The sequence below is a fragment of the Vulpes vulpes genome, chromosome 5 (assembly GCF_048418805.1).
Source record: "Vulpes vulpes isolate BD-2025 chromosome 5, VulVul3, whole genome shotgun sequence".
NCBI classification, from domain to species: Eukaryota; Metazoa; Chordata; class Mammalia; order Carnivora; family Canidae; genus Vulpes; species Vulpes vulpes.
The window spans coordinates 109,376,249-109,393,728 of NC_132784.1; the positions used below are offsets into that span (position 1 = coordinate 109,376,249).

The following is a 17,480-nucleotide window of genomic DNA, read 5'->3' on the forward strand; positions in this document are numbered from 1 at the left end:
AGTTTGGATTGCATGTAAACGTGTTTTTATTTATTTATTTATTTATTTATTTATTTATTTATTTATTTATTTTTAAAGATTTTTTATTTATTTACTCATGAGAGACACACACAGAGAGAGGCAGAGACACACAGGCAGAGGGAGAAGTAGGCTCCATGCAGGGAGCCCGATGCGGGTCTCGATTCCGGGTCTCCAGGATCATGCCCTGGACTGAAGGCAGCGTTAAACCGTTGAGCCACCCGGGCTGCCCACGTGTTTTTATTAAAACTGGGAAAGCAGGGACTCCTGGATTGCTCAGTGGTTGGACTCTGCTTCCGGCTCAGGGTCTGATCCTGGAGTTTAGGGATCGAGTCCCACATTGGGCTCCCCCAGGGGGGCCTACTTCTTCCTCTGCCTGTGTCTTTGCCTCTCTCTCTGTGTCTCTCATGAATAAATAAATAAAATATTTTTAAAAAATTAAAAGAAAAAACAGGGAAAGCAGAAGAATTCAGCAGAAAAGATGCAGGGTACGCAAGTATGTGTATGTGTGCATGCTCATGGCCAGAGGACAGAGGCAGAGTAGGTGTTAGCATGAAGCCTATTCAAATGTGAAAAGGACCCAAAGTGATGCAAATCCCAGCAATCTGCACCAATACTGTCAAGTTTCCCTACAAACCCCCCACCTGGCAAGGCTTCCCTGTCCTGAGCACTAGCCACTGAGGCAAGCCAGTGGGGTGTCGGGCTGTGGTGGCTGCCAGCATTCCCAGAGCAGAGATGAAGCTCCCTTTGGGGTCCTGGCTGGCCTGCTGGCCCCTCCCTCTGCCTGACACAGGAACCCGCATCCCTTGTGGGCACTGCCGAACAAAGGTGCCTTTCTGGGACATTTGACTTCCAGCCTGACTCAGGATTGCGCTCGGCTTCTGTCTGCTGTGCTCTGGGAAGGCTTCGTACCCTGAGATTGGAGATCTCAGCTGGGATTGCAGTGAGAAGACATCTGTGGGGAGGAAGGTGAGGCACCTTCCCTTCTGGGCTAAAAAGAATGGCTTTCCAGCAGGAGCTCAGGTGGATGACCCACCCCCGGGAAAGCCTTCCCCGTGAGCCTTTCTTTCCTCGCTCTTTAATAATGGTGACGCCGCCCGCAGTTGGCCAGCACCTGATATTTTGCAAATACCAGGTCCCCTTGGATCTTCGTAACAATCCCATGAGCCAGCTCAGGCAGGGAGAGGGGACATGGAGGCACAACACAGAGCATCCCAACTGTGTGCCTTTGGGCAACACAACCGCCTCCCTGGGCCTCAGTTTGCATATCTGCAATATATATATATATTTACATTTCCTGCCTCCTAGGGTTGTGATAGAAATGATGAAACAATGCAATTGTAAAATGACTCCTTGCCAAGTATTAGGTAAGCATAAGGGATTTTTACATTATCTTGTAGATGAAGAAATTGAGTCTCAGAGATGTGGGGAATTTCATCCAAGGGCGTACAGCTGAGTAGCAGAATTAGGGCTGAGAACCCCGCTCTCCTATTTCATGGCCGGAGTTACTTTCTACCATTCTAGACGTCACCTGATATGAAGAGTGCTCTTGCAGTGACTGGGGAGGACAGAGCATCCAATTGTCCCCGCTCTTAGGCCGGGATAGACACGGGTAACTGTCCTTTACTTACGTCTGGTTTGCTGGTTAAACAGTCTGTGTCTGGGGCGCCTGGGTGGCTCAAGTCAGTTAAGCATCTGACTCTTGGTTCCAGCTCAGATCATGATCTCAGGGTCATGAGATCGAGACCCCACGTTGGGCTCCACAGTGGGTGTGGAGCTGCTTAAGATTCTCTCCTCCCTCCTCCCTCTACCCCCTCCAACCTCCTCCCTTTCCCTCTCTCTAAAAAAAAGTCTGCTTCTCTCCTCCCTGCGGGAGCACCTCAGGCCTGGGCTTGGAAGTAGACAAGCCTTGGATGCAACTTGGTCCTGCCACCTAGGCCCTGTATGTTGGAGGGGAAAGTTCTGAGCCTCTCCGAGGCTTTGTTTATTCCTTAGGTGGAGCAGAGTTAATGATACTCCTGGCTATGCTTGTTGCCATGGAGATGAGAGGACTTGTGCATCCTGGACACAAGGCCTGACACTGAATTGGTACTTGGGATGTGGGCATTTTCTTCTGTTGCAGGGTCCCTGTGCAGCCTGGGACCTAAGGGATGTCCTCAGCCCAGTCTTCGCGGTGGATGTGGTGGCCTGCCTTGCGTCCATGCCTTTGGAAAGTTCTGCTCTTTTGACATACAGTGCCCCATCTCCTGTATCTGGAACTGCTCCCTGTGTGTGTCATTCACTTTTAGTTCAAGTGACACCTGCACGATGTTGCCTCCTCTGGTCCCCTCCCCTAGCTCCTCTGAGCAGAGTTGTCATTATTTGGGTGGTGGATCTTTCCCCCTTTCCTCATCTGAGATCTCTGTGAGAGCGGAGGCTGAGTCTTCTTCATCTGCGTCGCCCAGAGTTGTCCTGCTACGGCGCCTGACGTGCGCCCCACAGGGGATGCTTAATGAGCGAGTGATACAGCGAACCAGTTCCAGGTCCGATCTTTCATGGGAACCTGGGTTTGGTCTGAGTCGAGAGCCACGTGGAAGGCAGTTTCAAACAGTATCTGCAGGGACTCGCCTTTTCCAGGGGACTTTGCTGCTTGTCCCTTGGATTTGAGATGGTGCTGTGCATTCGGAGTTGACCACTGCTCTCTGCTCAGGGAGAAAGGAATTTCGATCCTGCAGTGCAGGGCAGCAACTGAAATAGCTTCCTGCCTTCATATACCCTGTCTTTATAACTTCCACCCTTCCCTCCTTCCCTCCCCCTCCACCCATGGCGAGTCTCAGACCCTTCCTCCACTCCCCTGGTCTGAAGGACATTTATGAGGCTCATCACTGGGGAAGCATCTGAGGCCTGTTCCTGCCTCTCCCTTCCCTAGCATGCAGGTCTCTGTCCCTCCTCCCTCGCCCTCACCTCCTGGGCCAAGCTCAGATATCTCTTTCCCTGTTTATGGGCCGTTGGGATTTTTCCAACAACCCGAAATGAATCTACGAGGCCCCACAGGTAGTACAGCCCGTCTCAGGGCCATAAACCATGGCTGGGTCTTTCATCTGTGATTGCTTATGTCATAAACGAGTGGGAGGGCCAGGCAAGGGGGAAGCAACAGCCCTGAACCATTCCAGATTTTTTTTTTTTTTTTATGAGAAAGGGGGAAAAAGAGACCCTGAGAAACATGTTCGAACTTTATGCCAAGCAAATTCATTTCACTATGGTAGGCTGTGTGTGCAGACTTCGTCTCTGGACTTCCCCACTAGGAGTCAGATTTATGCTGTGTTTGTGTCTAAATGGCCTCCAGGGATGCTGACATTTGTTGTCGGAGACAGCGAGTGGTGTTCCTTTCATCTCCACTGAGGGGTGTCAGCTTAAATTATGAGGGATCGCTCTGGCCTGCATCTGGGTGTGGGAGCTGCTGGCAACAGAGCGGGGCCGCTCCTCCTTCTACTCCCACGCCTCTGCTATTTGAAAGCCTCTCTTTATCTTCTGCTCCCCGGTGTTCCTGCCGGTGCTGGGAGAAATTTCCTAGCTCTTCTAGAACGTTTCTTTCTCTTGGGCAAATCACTAGTGTTCTAGCCACTGCATGTGTTTTATGGAGAAGTTGGGGTCCGAGTGGGACAGGCCTGGCCTTGCAGCAAGAGAAGGCGGGGGAGCCTCTGAACATCCCAGGAGCAGCCTGGAAATTCCCCATGAGAGTCAGAGGGCACAGGTAGGCCCAGAATATTTACAGCCCGGCAGATAAAAGTGGGGCGATGCTTAGCAATGGTCCATGTTCTCCCTGGCAGCTGGGTTGTGGCATCTGTCAGCACTTTGTGAGATGCCAGGAGGCCCCCGCGTGCTCCGTCTTCAGAATCTCCCCCTGCTCTGCAAGGACACCTGGAACTCCACAGCGGTGACCGGGTGGCTGGAGGCCTTTTCTGCACGATGCATAGGTGTTTTTGATGGTGGGAGAGAGCACATCAAACTCCCGGGGTGCCCATCAGCAGGGCTTCCTGCCCTCACAGTAGGGACCTGAAAGGACTAGGAAGTGGGACATGTAGGTTTTGCTGGAACACCAGAGATCGAGAGCGGTCCATAGAAGGGATTGGCCCACGGTGGTCTGCAGGCCTCATCTGGCCTAGTGCTGCTTTTGGCCGACTCTCGTGGGGGGATCGCAGCACCCCCCACCCCCAGACCAGGCTCATATGGTCTGGTTTGTGGCTTTTGCGCTTTTGCGCACCCATGACAAAGTCAAGGCATCGCTGCACCAGACTGTCAGGCCTGCAAAGAGGAAGATATCTCCTCTGTGGCCTTTTACAAAAAAAAAAAAAAAGCATGTAGGCAGGCTCCTGGTCTAGATCATGAAAGGCTTCTTGGAAGGCAAAATGTGGGACCCGAGGAGACGGGGGGTGGGGGTGGGGGGGGCAGGGGGAGAGAGAGAGAGAAGGAGCAGAAAATCAGAATCCAAGAGAGGAAAGGTACCACAAAAGCAGTAGGAACACTTCAGAACAATCTTCCTTTTTTTAAAAAAGACTTTATTTATTCATGAGAGACACACAGAGAGAGAGGCAGAGACACAGGCAGAGGGAGAAGAAGGCTCCATGCAGGGAGCCCAATGCAGGACTCGATCCCAGGACCCCAGGATCATGCCCTGAGCTGAAGGCAGGTGCTCGCTCAACCACTGAGCCACCCAGGTGCCCCTTGAGACCAATCTTAATCTAGTTCATTCTGTCCTCCCCCAGCCCTGGCCCCCTTCTCCTTCCTCTTCTGAAAACATGTTCTCACCTCTCCTCCTATGGGGCTTGGAGAGGATGAAGGGCCACGCATAGTGCTGTACCCATGCTCTGACGGTGGGCGCCAGGGGTGAGCCTAGGGGGTCGTTCTCTTCCCTCCTCCCCATCCTTCCACGATGGAATAGTGGCTCCTGGGGAGCATGCAGGCAGCCCAGATGCGGTGGGATGGGGGGGTGAGGGGGAGCGCAGGGCCCCAGGGCTTCAGCTAGCTGGCCTCCTGGCCTCCAAACAATCTGGAACCGGCCCAACCCCCTCTCCCTCCCTTCACCTTCCTCGTGGCCGACACTCACAGGCTCACAGGCGACAGAACCGACTCTCCGTGCTGGCTGGGGTCGTGTCTGCAGAGAGAGACATGAACGCCGGCTTCGTGAGACCCTAACTTAGACTCCTGTTGACAGGCAGCTATTATTAACAGAAAACATGTGTCTCGGATTAAGAATACTTCTTTCATGTCACTGTAATAATGACGATGACGACGACAACGATTTACTAAGCACCTGTTAGGTTCTAGACAGCAATGATCCTTACGCGTATCATCTCATTTAATGCCAGCAGCCCTGTCACCGTCCCCGATGAGACAACCGAGTCTTGAGAATTGGTCCAAGATCACACCTCAGAGTTGGCAGAACCAGAATTGAGACCTGAGTTTGAGTGACTCCGGAGAACCACGTCGCTTTCCCAGACGGTGGCAGCGTGTATGAGCCGTTGTCAGTGAACCTAGTGTGATTTTAGACTTTACGTTTTCATTGGTTTTGTTTTCCTCGTTGTCAGTAAGCCTTCACCCCAGACCGTGTGGGGAGTGACTGCAGGAGCACCAGGCTGGGCCCCCGGAGACTTTTGCAGATACCATTTTATGGACAAAACTGATTATAAGACCTGCAGTTCTTAAAATATATGGTTACATCTTATTTTATTGTTTTTATCTGATAAAACATTGCATACTTTCCAACTTCTTTAAATTAAGCTTTTGGTTTAAAGTCCAGCATAGTTCACGTACAGTGTCCTGGGTGTTTCAAGTGTGCAATGCAGCGAATCCTACGACTGCATTTTTAAATGTCGTCTGCAGTGGCCCCCTTGGTCCTGTGTTCCAGACTTCAGTCGCTGGCCTTGTGGGAGGTCTGGGGCGGGGGTGTGGTGTGAGCCCGTTTCCAAAGAAAACTCACTGAAGGCCTCACAGGTACCAGAGGAGCATCCTTTTGACCCTGGGAGTTCACCAGCACACGAATTCTTGGCCTCAGTGAAGGACCAGGCTTTAAAGGGCAGGGGGTCGTCTCTGAGTAGTTGGGCGTAGGGCCTTGCAAAGGTGAATGAGAGGAGTCTGTGGCTCTTTCCCCCACTGTCTCTCTTCTTGTGGGGTCGTCTTCTTTCCCTGTGGCTTTTCACTCTTATATGCTTCTTTTTTCCTTACCATTCTGAAAACATCCTTCTAGAAAGATCTTCAAACCTCTTTCTGTGGAGGGATGGCTGAGGTCGGCTTACTGGGTTTGCCCCGTGGAAGAGCTGCCTCTGAGGCGAAGATGCCAGAGTAGCCACTCCTTGTCTCGAGGATTCTTCTTTGATCTCTTCTTTGATCATTCTGGGTTTTCCCCTGCGCTCTCTCTCAAGGGAAGGAGGCAGAAAGGAAAAGACATTCTTTCCCCATTGATTTGGAGCCTCCTCTGTGCCGGAACCCACAACAGCACTACCCCTGAGCCGCCTGCAGTGGGAGGGTGTCATTGCTGCGGTGGTGCAGGTGGGGAAACTGAGGCCCATTGCATGACCGCACTCCCATAGCACCGCACCTATAATGGAGGGTGGTGAGCTGGTGGAGACTCAGGTGTGCCGGCATCAGACCTGCTCAGTGACATTGAAAGGGTCAGGCCCTCAAGGGCCTCGCAGGTTAGTGTCCCTTCACGTTCCAAGCGTATGTCTGAGTGTTCCTAGAGAAGAGAGGCCATCGTCCTTTCAGATGAATAGTCTACGCTAAACCAGCACGTGCAGATGAGCATCCTTTACAGGGGAGGGTGGGATGAACATGTGTGTGTAGCTCACCGTGGAGGGTCCCCTGGAGGCTGGAGGGGAAGCCAACGTCAGGATGCCAGAGCTGGGGAGACCCCGGGGATCGGGCCTTCCACTAGAGGCAAGAGGACAGCTGGGCTCTGTAGGACCCAGACAGAAACCAGGTTCTCATTAGGGTTGTTTGGGCACATAACTGCCAAGGGCTTTTAGTGCTGAAAGGAGCAAAACGTCTCCCTCACACGCTATTTCCCAGACCCTGGAAGCATCTTCTCAGGAGCGTGAGGTCCATGGGATGCAAGAGGTGGTCTGGGAGAGAATGCGACTGATACTAAAAGCCTTGCTTCCTTCACATAATCCACCTAAACATAAATACAATTATTCTAATAGTTATTTACAATTTTCTAGACAAGCAACTTTGGCAAACTCCCTGTATTTTGTCCATTCTCAGTTACTGGTCCCTACAGGTAATCTAATGCTGGATCGTTATGGCCTTTTAAACAGTAATATTTTCTAGCCCCTGGCAGTGACTAGAATTTTGGGCACGGTGTCTAGGAAGTTATGCAAAACGTCTCCAGGCCTAGACTTGAAAAAAGTGACCTCTAAGAAATAACATTGGGGCACCTGGGTGGCTCAGTGGTTGACGTCTGCCTTCGGTCCAGGTCGTGATCCTGGGGTTCTGGGATCGAGTCCCACATCGCACCCCCCACAGGGAGCCTGCTTCTCCTTCTGCCTGTGTCTTTTTGTGAATAAATAAATAAAATCGAACTCTGATAAAAAAAATACAAATAAACAATAAATAAAATCTTTAAAAAATAACATTAATAACCAGTGCTTCTTGGGCATTTATTATATGCCAAGTAGCGTTTTGAGCACATTATTGGTAAATTTGCTTAATCCTTGCAACAGCCCCGATGAAGTGGGATCCCTAATGTCCCAATTTTGCAGGGAAAGAAACTGAGTCAGAGAGAGGTAAGTAACTTGCCCGAGGCCATGAAGTTAGTAACTTTTCAGCAAGGACACCATCCTGGGAGAAAATTCTGAGCCATAATGGTGGACTTTCTGGTTGCTGTCCCTGGATTTTAGAAATATTTTCCTTTGCACCTTCCTGGATGGAGGCTTTCAAGTCAATCCCACACAGGTTCCTGCACTCACATGTGAAGCCATCCTGAGGACGTGGACCCCAGTGCCTTGTGCTAGAATAACCTGTAGCTCTAGGAAGTGGCTTTAAAGAACGTAACATACTGTTTTCTGCTTCTTTCAGGCAAAAGTGATGATGAAGAAAGTCTTTGTAAGTCAGCGCATGGGGCAGGGAAAGGAGCTGCTGAAGATGGCAAGGACCATAAGCGCCCCAAACGTCCCAGAACCATCTTGACAACCCAACAGAGGAGAGCGTTCAAGGCCTCATTTGAAGTATCCTCTAAGCCGTGCAGAAAGGTACAGGGGGGAAGACGGGAGGAAAGGGGATGGGCACCCCCCTTGTTTGCGTGTACTCTGTGCTCCTCCAGAGTGTTGATGGATGCACCCGGGGGTCAGGGCAGCAAGGGAGCTGTTCAGATAGTCTGTGCAGGTGGCCCCGAGCCCTCTTGGAGACTCCGGAGCACTGGTGCCGTGGCCAGGGAAATAATAGGATCTCCCTATGCTTTTGTGCTTGCATAGCCATTTCACGTGGCTGTTTGCTCAATTCGTGGAGAGCAACAGCAGGAACAGCAGCAGCAGGTGCCAGTTAGGGGTCTAGACCTGGATGCTATAACAAGAATAGTAAAAAATATAGTGGTTTGTAGAAATATATTTACTTTGGGTCTAGCTTATTCCACCTGGAGTGGTGATTTGGGGACTCGTTGATGTCTTGGTTCATTCATTTTCATGGCTGAATGGAATCCCACTGTACGGATGTGCCACAGTTTGTCCATTTGTCACCTGTGGGTGGGTGTTCAGGGTGTTCCCAGTTTGGGGCTGTTACAGATGGGGCTGCTGCGAACCTGATGAGGTACAGATTTATTTCTATCTCATGTCACAGTCTGGAGATGAGCAATCCAAGACCAGCAGGGAGCTCTGTTATCAGTCATAGGGTTCTAAGGCACCAAGGTGTCACCTTCTTTTCCAGCTGCCATGGTGGAGAAAGAGAATGTCAAGAGCAAGCCATGCCCCAAGCGTCTTTGTATCACTTTCACTCATACGTGGTGGCCTGAATTTAATCCCATGACTGCATTTCCTGTAAGGGGGCTGGGAAACGAGTCTATCCTGGGTGACCACGTGCCCTGCTAATGCTTGGGGATTTAATCATCAATAGGAGAAATGAGAAAATGGATATTGGGGACAGTCAGCAGTCTCTGCCACAGAGAGCTGTGCCCGTTACCCAACACCTGCCATTTATTGACTGCCCGTCATGTGCTCAGCCTTGTTACTTAGACGATATAAGCAAGAAAACTTTTTTAATCGAAACTCATGGGGACATACATTTTTTTTAAGTTGGCATTGTTTTTCCCATGTCTCTATCTGTATTAGTCAGCTTTTGCTGTCATAACAAATAAAATCTTAGTGGCTTCCAGCAAACGTTGCTTTCCTGCTCCTGGGCGGTGGCTTTGCTGTGGCCCAGCTGGGCTCAGGCTCAGGCCTGTTCCACCTGCCTCTCTGGGGCTCCGGGCTGAAGGAGTGCGCTGTTCTCACGAGGATGGCAGAAGGCAAGGGGCGAAGTCACACCAGGCAAACCCACTGAAAGGCTCTCCTTGGATCACACATACCGTATCCACACATATCCTACGAGCCAAAGCAAGTGTGGCTCACTGGGTGTGAGGCATGGGGGGAGGCCTGCCCGTTGGAGCCGGGGAGGGAGAGAGGGGGAGATGTTTGCTGACCTGACCAGCAGTACAGTCCATCACCACATGTGACCTCCTGCAGACCTCCTTCTCTCCCTGCCCTTGCACCCTTAGGCTCCAGGGGAGGTGCTGAGAGGAAGTAAAGTAGCCCCAAAGTAGGTTTATGCAAGGACAAATGACCACCTCCTTCATTTATTACTTTTTCTACATGTACTAGGCTCCCAGCCTCTGAATGGCCCTGTGCCTGGTGCTGCTGGCCAGGCAGCCTGCAGGCCTAGTGGGGAAGAGATGCATATGCACAAAACTAACAAAGGAGAGAAGGCCCTGAGGACCCTAACAGAGGGACAGCCAGGAAGGGCAAGGTCATTTCTGTCTGGGGAGTCAGGCAAGGCTTTGTGGAACAGGTGGCTTCTGAGCTGGGCCTCTGAAAAATGGATAGGGTTTCAGCAGGTGGAGGTGGGGCCGGGGCACACTGCTATTTGAGTGGCTTAGCAGAAGGATGTGCTTTAGAGATCCCGTCTAATCATCTCACTTGTCCTCAGCCCCTGTGGTGTGGTAAAGGTAGAGCACTTCCCAAGGCCGCCTGTGAGCTCTCTGCTCCTGTGTTTTGTGTTCAACCTCGTGTCCACCCCAGAGTCTAAGCCAGGAGGGCAGTGCCTCTCAGCCTCGCTCTCAGAAAGGCTGTGCTTCTCGCCTCTTCCCTTCCTGTCACCTTGCCAGTCCCTCACTGTGTGTTCGCATGGAGGGCGGATGTTTAAACTGTCTCTTCATCACGGGGCTCCTGACCGTCCCGTCTCTGCAAGGCCACAGCGCATGTGCTGATCAGAGCTGACCGCTTTGCTCTGCCAGGTTCCAGATCACTCTGGTCTTATTCTCCTTGAGTAGGGCTCACTCAGGGTAACAGTGAAGATGAATATTCATGGAACACCCAAAGTCACCTAGAGCTCTGTGAGGGACAGAACCAAAAATTTAGGTCAAGGAATTTAGACAGAAGAGGACAAGAGAGGGCCATTTGTCTTGCAAAGTCCTTGTCCCCCTCCGTTCTCCCTAAGTAGGTTAGTCCATAGGCATGGATGTGACTCCTAAAGCGCAGTAATAGATTTTGCTGATGTTCAAAGACCATTTGAAGGCCTAGTTTCCAGAGTCAGAGAAGCTGAGGAACACCTCTTGGAATGCACATCTAAAGTAATCATTCCTTTCTTCGTTTACCTGATGAAGGACCTCTCTCCACCCGAAGGGAAGCAGTGGTCTTGTGTTTGGGATCACATTGCCCTTAAACACTAACCAGCTCCTATATAAGACGCAGCCTGCCTGCGTGCCGCATAGGGAACGTCCTGCCCCCTCCTCTGAGATGCCAATGTTTCTTTATTTTTAATGTTCTGTTTTGTCAAGGTGAGGGAGACCCTGGCCGCAGAGACAGGGCTGAGCGTCCGTGTCGTCCAGGTGTGGTTCCAGAACCAGAGAGCTAAGGTAATCCGCTTCGTACTGTCATCTATCTCTGTGTGGCTGGTTTCCTGATAATAGCAGTGGGACTTAGTATTCGCAGATGGGCTATCTAACCAGAACCCGTTGGATGGAGTAGTTCTCATGATTCAAAAATTCTGTTATCAACAGTCCTGTCAGCCCTGCAGAAGGGGAGAGATGGGGCATTTGTTCTAGTGAGATGGCTTTGATTTTCCTAGTGGCCATGACTATGAATCTGGCCAGCCATCTGCCAGAATAAATGTCTTTCTGTGTCTTTTGGTAAAAGTGGATTCTTTAATTCACCTTTTTAAACCCAGCTACCAAAGTTCTCTTAAAATTGTGAAGAGAAACCTGCATAGCACACATGTGACTGAGGTGATATCCTACGATGTTGGGTGGCATGGATGCCTTGACTCAGTGCCCGCCATGTACACCCCAATTGTCATATTGCTCTCTGGATCCTACTGAGGTCTGTGTTGCTCCACCATAGTCTTTCACTCATGTGGTTTCCTGCCCCTAAAAATGCATGTGGCCCATGGCCCATGTGTCTGGGGTCCTGCTCTATACTGGGTGACAAATTCACATCTCATTATCTGATCATGATTGTTAAGATAGCCCGGCGCCACCCTAACCAAATCCTTCAGCGCAGGGCCAACGACACATACTCCATCCTGAGAAGACTCCATGTTTCCATAGGTTTGAATGAGGCCCCGTAACCTAATGGATTCATAAATCAGAGGAGGTTGAAGCTCTGAGCAATGTTTGCTGGTTTTGGTTAGGGTCTCGTGGAGCCCTGACCTTCCACAGAACACAGCATGAGAAGCTCGGGTTAAAATGTTCCTGCCAGGAAGTTTTGGTGTTAACAGGGTGCTCTGGGGGATCAGCTCCCTACCCAGAGGTGCAGATCTCCTGGCAGGTGTCTCAGACCCCAGGGCCAGCAAATGGGGGTGTGGGCAGGGAGCAGCCTCCTGCCACATCCCAGGTCACACCCCATCAGCAGCCCCTTGCTGTCATCCAAGCCGGGCTGTGGTCCCCACACCCTCACTTACACTTCACCTAAAACTGTCACAACGTAAGCCATTATGTTTAGCTGCTGAGAGGAAATCCCTGTGCCTGTGAAGACCAGCAGCCTCATGCTTCCCAGCCAGCTGGCTTCCCATGGCTGCAAGTGAAGAGCCTGAACCAGCCTTGGGACATGTGGCTGGCTCCCCCAGCATGGTTCCTTCACTGAGTCGGAGCTTGAGAGTGTCCCCCTGCTTTACACACAAGGCCTGTCCTGCACCCCCCGCAGGAGCCTGCTGCCAGTCACCTGACTTTAACCCCGCACCCCTCTCCTTGTCAGATGAAGAAGCTGGCCCGGCGGCAGCAGCAGCAGCAACAGGACCAGCAGAACACTCAGAGGCTGAGCTCCGGTAAGCGAGGCCCCTGCAGCCAGGCCTGCAAACCTCCAGGCCTCACCACCCCCGCCCCCCCCCCCCCCCCCCCCCCCCCCCCCCCCCCGGCTCTGGGAAGGGCCACATCAGTGAAGCCCCATTTGCACCAAGGTGGGGGGCGGGGGGTTGGCTTTTCCAGCAGGGATCTGACTGAGGTGGTTCAGACCTTCTCCAGAGCTCCCACTTGGCAGGACGCCCAACGAGCACACACCTGGATCCTCCTCCTTCCTGGCAAATTAGTTGACAGGACACCACTGTGACTTACCCCTTTCCCAAACAACATAAAATAGTAAAAATACTGCTAGTGAAACTGTATCCCCCTCCCTTGTCAGGCATGTTTATAGTTCAGGGTATTCTCACCTGACCCAAGTCTGACAACACCTCCCTCCTGAACCAGGGGAGCAGAGCAGTACTTTGTCCCCATCTCACTGATGAGCAGACGAGGGCTCTGCAAGCCTGAGTAGCGGGTGAGTCAGGACCAGAGCATATGCCTCTGAATTTGGGTTCTGCTAGGCTGTGCTGCCCTAACTCTCCCCTCCTGCATGCACCTTCATTTGCTGCTGTGGTTCATAGGGATGGTGTGAGGACTGGAAAGGGGGTGAGAAGGGATAGGTTGTGGGACACTTCAAGGGCGTTAAAAGGAAAAAAAATCAAATATATAACTAATTATGACCGTGTTATTCTTAAAGGGATGTGCCCCCAAAGCCATCCAGTGGGATTCCCTGAGACCCCGGGTCTGTGTACCTCAAGCAGGAATTATCAGCCTTCAATATGCACATAAATGACTTGACATTTGGTAAAGTACAGATTCTGATTCCTCTAGTCTGGGTAGACTGTGAGATCCTGCATTTTGAACAAACTCTCACCACTGCCAGCCTGTGGACCACACATTGAAGGTCATGGGCCATGACATTGGTTCTCAGCCCCTAGACAGGGCTCCTTGTCCTTACGTGGACCTTGCCTTGTGCTTGATAACCTGGGCTAGGCTCACTCTAGAATCTGACTCTTGCAGCCCGGAGTTCTCTTGGCTTCTTATCTTCTAGGCCAGACAGTATCTTAGTGGCAAGATAGAAGCTCAGAGAAGTCAAACAAAGACATGGGGACCAGGGAAGGCTGGAGGGGTAAGTTGCTCAGGAGACCTGAAAGCTACCACAGCTCCACCCGCAGACCTGTCTGATCTGGGGCCAGCCTTTCTGTCTCCTGGTGCCTCAGGCTATCCCTGGTGATAGGATAATCACACCTACCAGCCCTATGGCCCTGGTAAGTTCAGAGGGGGGTCACGGATAAGAGAGGGCTTTAGGAAGACCCATGCACGTTGACTCCATATAGGTCCACACAGTCAAAGGGGGAAGAATGCTTCAAGGCAGTATGAGAACACAGCTGAGAGTGCTTGAGGCTTGGAAGAATTCGAATGGCAACTCCTAGGGCAGACTTAAGAAAGCAGAAGCTGGTGGAAAGTAGAGTCTCTGATAGTTAACGGACCAATGTTCAGAGAACCACACAAGATATGGAGGCAGGAGGTGAGTCCTCTGTTCTCCAAAAATTATGTTCACAACTGTAGCAAGTTCTTCCAAAGTACATTCAACCATCTCACTGAGTCTTTCTATCAGCTCCCTGGGGTCAGTGGGGCTGGTGTCATGAACCCAGCTTGATTGACGGGCTCCCAGAGGGGTGAGACTGGAAGGATCTTTAGATGCATCACCTCCAGTGGCTGCCAAACCTGTGGGTAGCATCAAATGCCTTGCTTTTAATGATATATTTCAAGGAAACTCTCCAAATTCAACTGCACTTCCCTCATCCCTGTTCTCTGAGGTTGACCGTGATGGCCCTTGGCAGGGCACAGGCTGGGAGCCACTGATGTCACCTCATTCCAGACCATTTCATAAATGAGGAAACCAAGAGCCAGGAAGGAAAATAATCTCACCATGGTCCACGGCCAAGATGGCCCTCCATGCCTCTCACCACCTGGTGTTCACACCTTTGTGTTGTCCCCTTGGACACTGACTTGGGATGACCTACGGAGTGACTTCTGAGGCGAAGTCACAAAAAGTGTGGCAGTTTCTACTTTGTGCTCTGCTGGCTGGCTGGCTCCAGGAAAGCCAGCTGCGGTGTTGCCAGGCTGCTCAAGCAGGCCTATGGAGAAGTGCATGGTGGGGCAACAGTGGGATGGCGGACTCAACATGTCCCACTCCAGTGGGGCTCACAGTATCATGGGCATCAGCCCCTGTCACTCCTTACGAAACCATAGCAAAGGCTGGTGCTAGACAGGGACACCGGGCCATGGGGGGTATGAAGTTCAGAAGATGCTGTTGGCCTTCTGTCCCAGCATGGAGTCCTGGGCTGCACACGAAGAATGATCTGTCTTCTTCTTTGTCCCGTAGCTCAGACAAATGGCAGTGGGAATTCTGGGATGGAAGGGATCATGAACCCCTACACAGCACTGCCCACCCCACAGCAGCTCCTGGCCATCGAGCAGAGTGTCTACAGCTCAGACCCCTTCCGACAGGGCCTCACCCCGCCCCAGATGCCGGGAGACCACATGCACCCATATGGTAAGATGGACTCAGGGCCCACGGGCACCTCTCACGACCTGCTTGCATGGTTCCAAACACATCCACGTGGTTCCCATATGCTCCCCCAAAGCCACAAGTAGAACACATGCCCAGAAGATTTTGCTAGAATCATCCAACCAGCGGCTACAGAAGAAAGACCAACATGCATGGTCATTAGTGATACTTCCTTTTATTCTCCTTGTCAAGGATTCTTGTTAGTTTTACATAAGAGGTTATATTTTCATTGTAGACCTGTTTGCTGGGATCAAATTTCCCTCCTTTCATTTCATACCAGGTACCACGTGCTTGTAAGCGGTACCAGCAGTGATGTGGGCAAAAGGCCTTAACTAAGCAAACTTTTACACGAAGAAGGAAATTACATAAAAGTATAGAAAGCGAAGTTTCTAGTTGAACTGATGCTCTTTAGGCGCTCTAAGTTAACTCCTGAAACATAACCTGATTTGTGAAGTGGAAGGTACCCCCTGCCCACTCCCATCACCCACACACTGGGGTTGCCTTAAGTGCTGGGCATCGGGAGAGCTTAGCCGCCTCTCCCTGCCCTGCTGCTGCTTCAGCTGGGCACCCTGACGGGGTGGGCGAGCTCGGGAGCCGAGGGCTGATATTCAATCCAGGGCCAGAGAGAGGTCACTAGATTTCTATACACAGGAGGTCAGTGGCCTCCGCGATGCATCTGTTCTGTGTAACCTGTGCGAGATGATGCCAATCGCTAAAAATAAAGCTATTTTATTCAGCAAACCTTCAAAACGGTATCGGAGATACATGCCCCAGCTCGCTGGTATTGTCAAGAAAATGCTTTTTCTTCCCCTTCATTAAAAAAAAAAAGTTGAAGTGACCCATCTTCCCACGTGATGCAAAGTCCCTCTGCAGGGACTTCACTGAGCACTCGCTCATTCATCCGTAGAATCGTCTGGCCAGGTGGAAGGTGTGCAGGGCACAACGAGGGCAGCTCTGGGTTCTTGTCACGTGGTGCCCGGGCTGCTCCACAGTCTGTCTTCTCTGACAAGGGTGTAACTTAGTTGAGGGTGGGCACCTCACCATCTTTCCCTTGCAGGACGCATTTGGGGGGCGGGCAGCAGACACTCAGTGTGATCTTGCTGTTTTGTTTTGTTTTTTTAAAGATGTTATTTATTTATTCATGAGAGACACAGAGAGAGAGGCAGAGACACAGGCAGAGGGAGAAGCAGGCTCCCTGCAGGGAGCCCAATGTGGGACTCGATCCCGGGACTCCAGGATCACGCCCTGAGTCGAAGGCAGATGCTCAACCGTTGGGCCACCCAGGCATCCCTGATCTTGCTGTTTGAAGGGACCCCTGTTACCACGGAGGTGGCACCAAGCACCGATGTTAGCCTTCTTACTGGTCCTCCGTCAAGAGCTTCCCTTGAGGGAGCCAAGTCCTTAGGAGCCCTGGCCCTGCCTCTCCAGCCGGCGGGGCCGCGTCCTCCCTACTCCACAAACTCGCCATCTAGACTTTGAGACGTTTGCTTCTGCTGGACATCATTTGGCCCTTTGTCCCGTCCTAGTTTATATGGACTCCAGCGGTTGCACTTTGCACCCGAGCCCTCCAGGCACCTGAGAGGCCTTCTGTGGATAGGGCCCACCTCCCTCCCATTCCCCAGTGGCTCCCTCCACCCGCTCCCCAGTGCCTGCTGGGAGACATCCTCTGGGGGCTGCATCCTGCTGCATTTCCTGGCGCCCAAGGGAGTCTCATCTTCAGGACCCTCACGACCCGTTTCATCTCTGTTACAGGTGCCGAGCCCCTCTTCCATGACCTGGATAGTGACGACACCTCCCTCAGTAACCTGGGTGACTGTTTCCTAGCAACCTCAGAAGCTGGGCCCCTGCAGTCCAGAGTGGGAAACCCCATCGACCACCTGTACTCCATGCAGAATTCTTACTTTACCTCTTGAGTCTTCCCCTGGAGTTCTGTGGCGGGGCTCCCACTCGGAACAACCATATTCCGTGCGGGGCCGGCCGGCGTTAGGATGGGGAGACCAGGGAGGAGGTGGGCTGGGGAGGGAGTTTGGTCGGGGATGCTGTTGTATAACGCCCTGGTGTAGCTCGGCATTTCCAAAGACTGAATACATAACGGATCGCATAGTTTCATGTTTCTGATAAGTCTTAGCTTTAGGTATGAAGATGTGTTTATCATTAAGGACAGGGACTTTTAATATAGACATTTCTCATGCAAACTAGGTACCTAGAGACTCCTAACAACTTCCCACCGTTTTGGGGAAGCTCCCGTCAAGAGGTGCATATGTCTACCCGTCCATATACCCATAGACAGACAGACGGACAGATGTGTGTGTGAGTGTGTAACCTTCCATGCTTTATCATCAAAGTTTATTCCTAATTATAACAGACACCAACTGTACAGCAAAAGTA

The 17,480-nt window shown here is 51.6% G+C and overlaps 1 protein-coding gene across 1 annotated transcript in view; it reads left to right on the forward strand.

The window, feature by feature from the left end:
- The window catches only part of LMX1A (LIM homeobox transcription factor 1 alpha), a 149,331-nt gene extending 132,138 nt beyond the window's left edge, over positions 1 to 17,193 (forward strand). Inside the window, exons 5-9 of the mRNA XM_072757389.1 lie at positions 8,074 to 8,246; positions 11,021 to 11,098; positions 12,435 to 12,504; positions 14,907 to 15,077; positions 16,845 to 17,193. Of these exons, the coding sequence (XP_072613490.1) occupies positions 8,074 to 8,246; positions 11,021 to 11,098; positions 12,435 to 12,504; positions 14,907 to 15,077; positions 16,845 to 17,005 (653 nt within the window). The 3' untranslated portion in view covers positions 17,006 to 17,193. The remainder of the gene's footprint in view (positions 1 to 8,073; positions 8,247 to 11,020; positions 11,099 to 12,434; positions 12,505 to 14,906; positions 15,078 to 16,844) is intronic.
- The last annotated feature ends 287 nt before the right edge of the window (positions 17,194 to 17,480 follow it).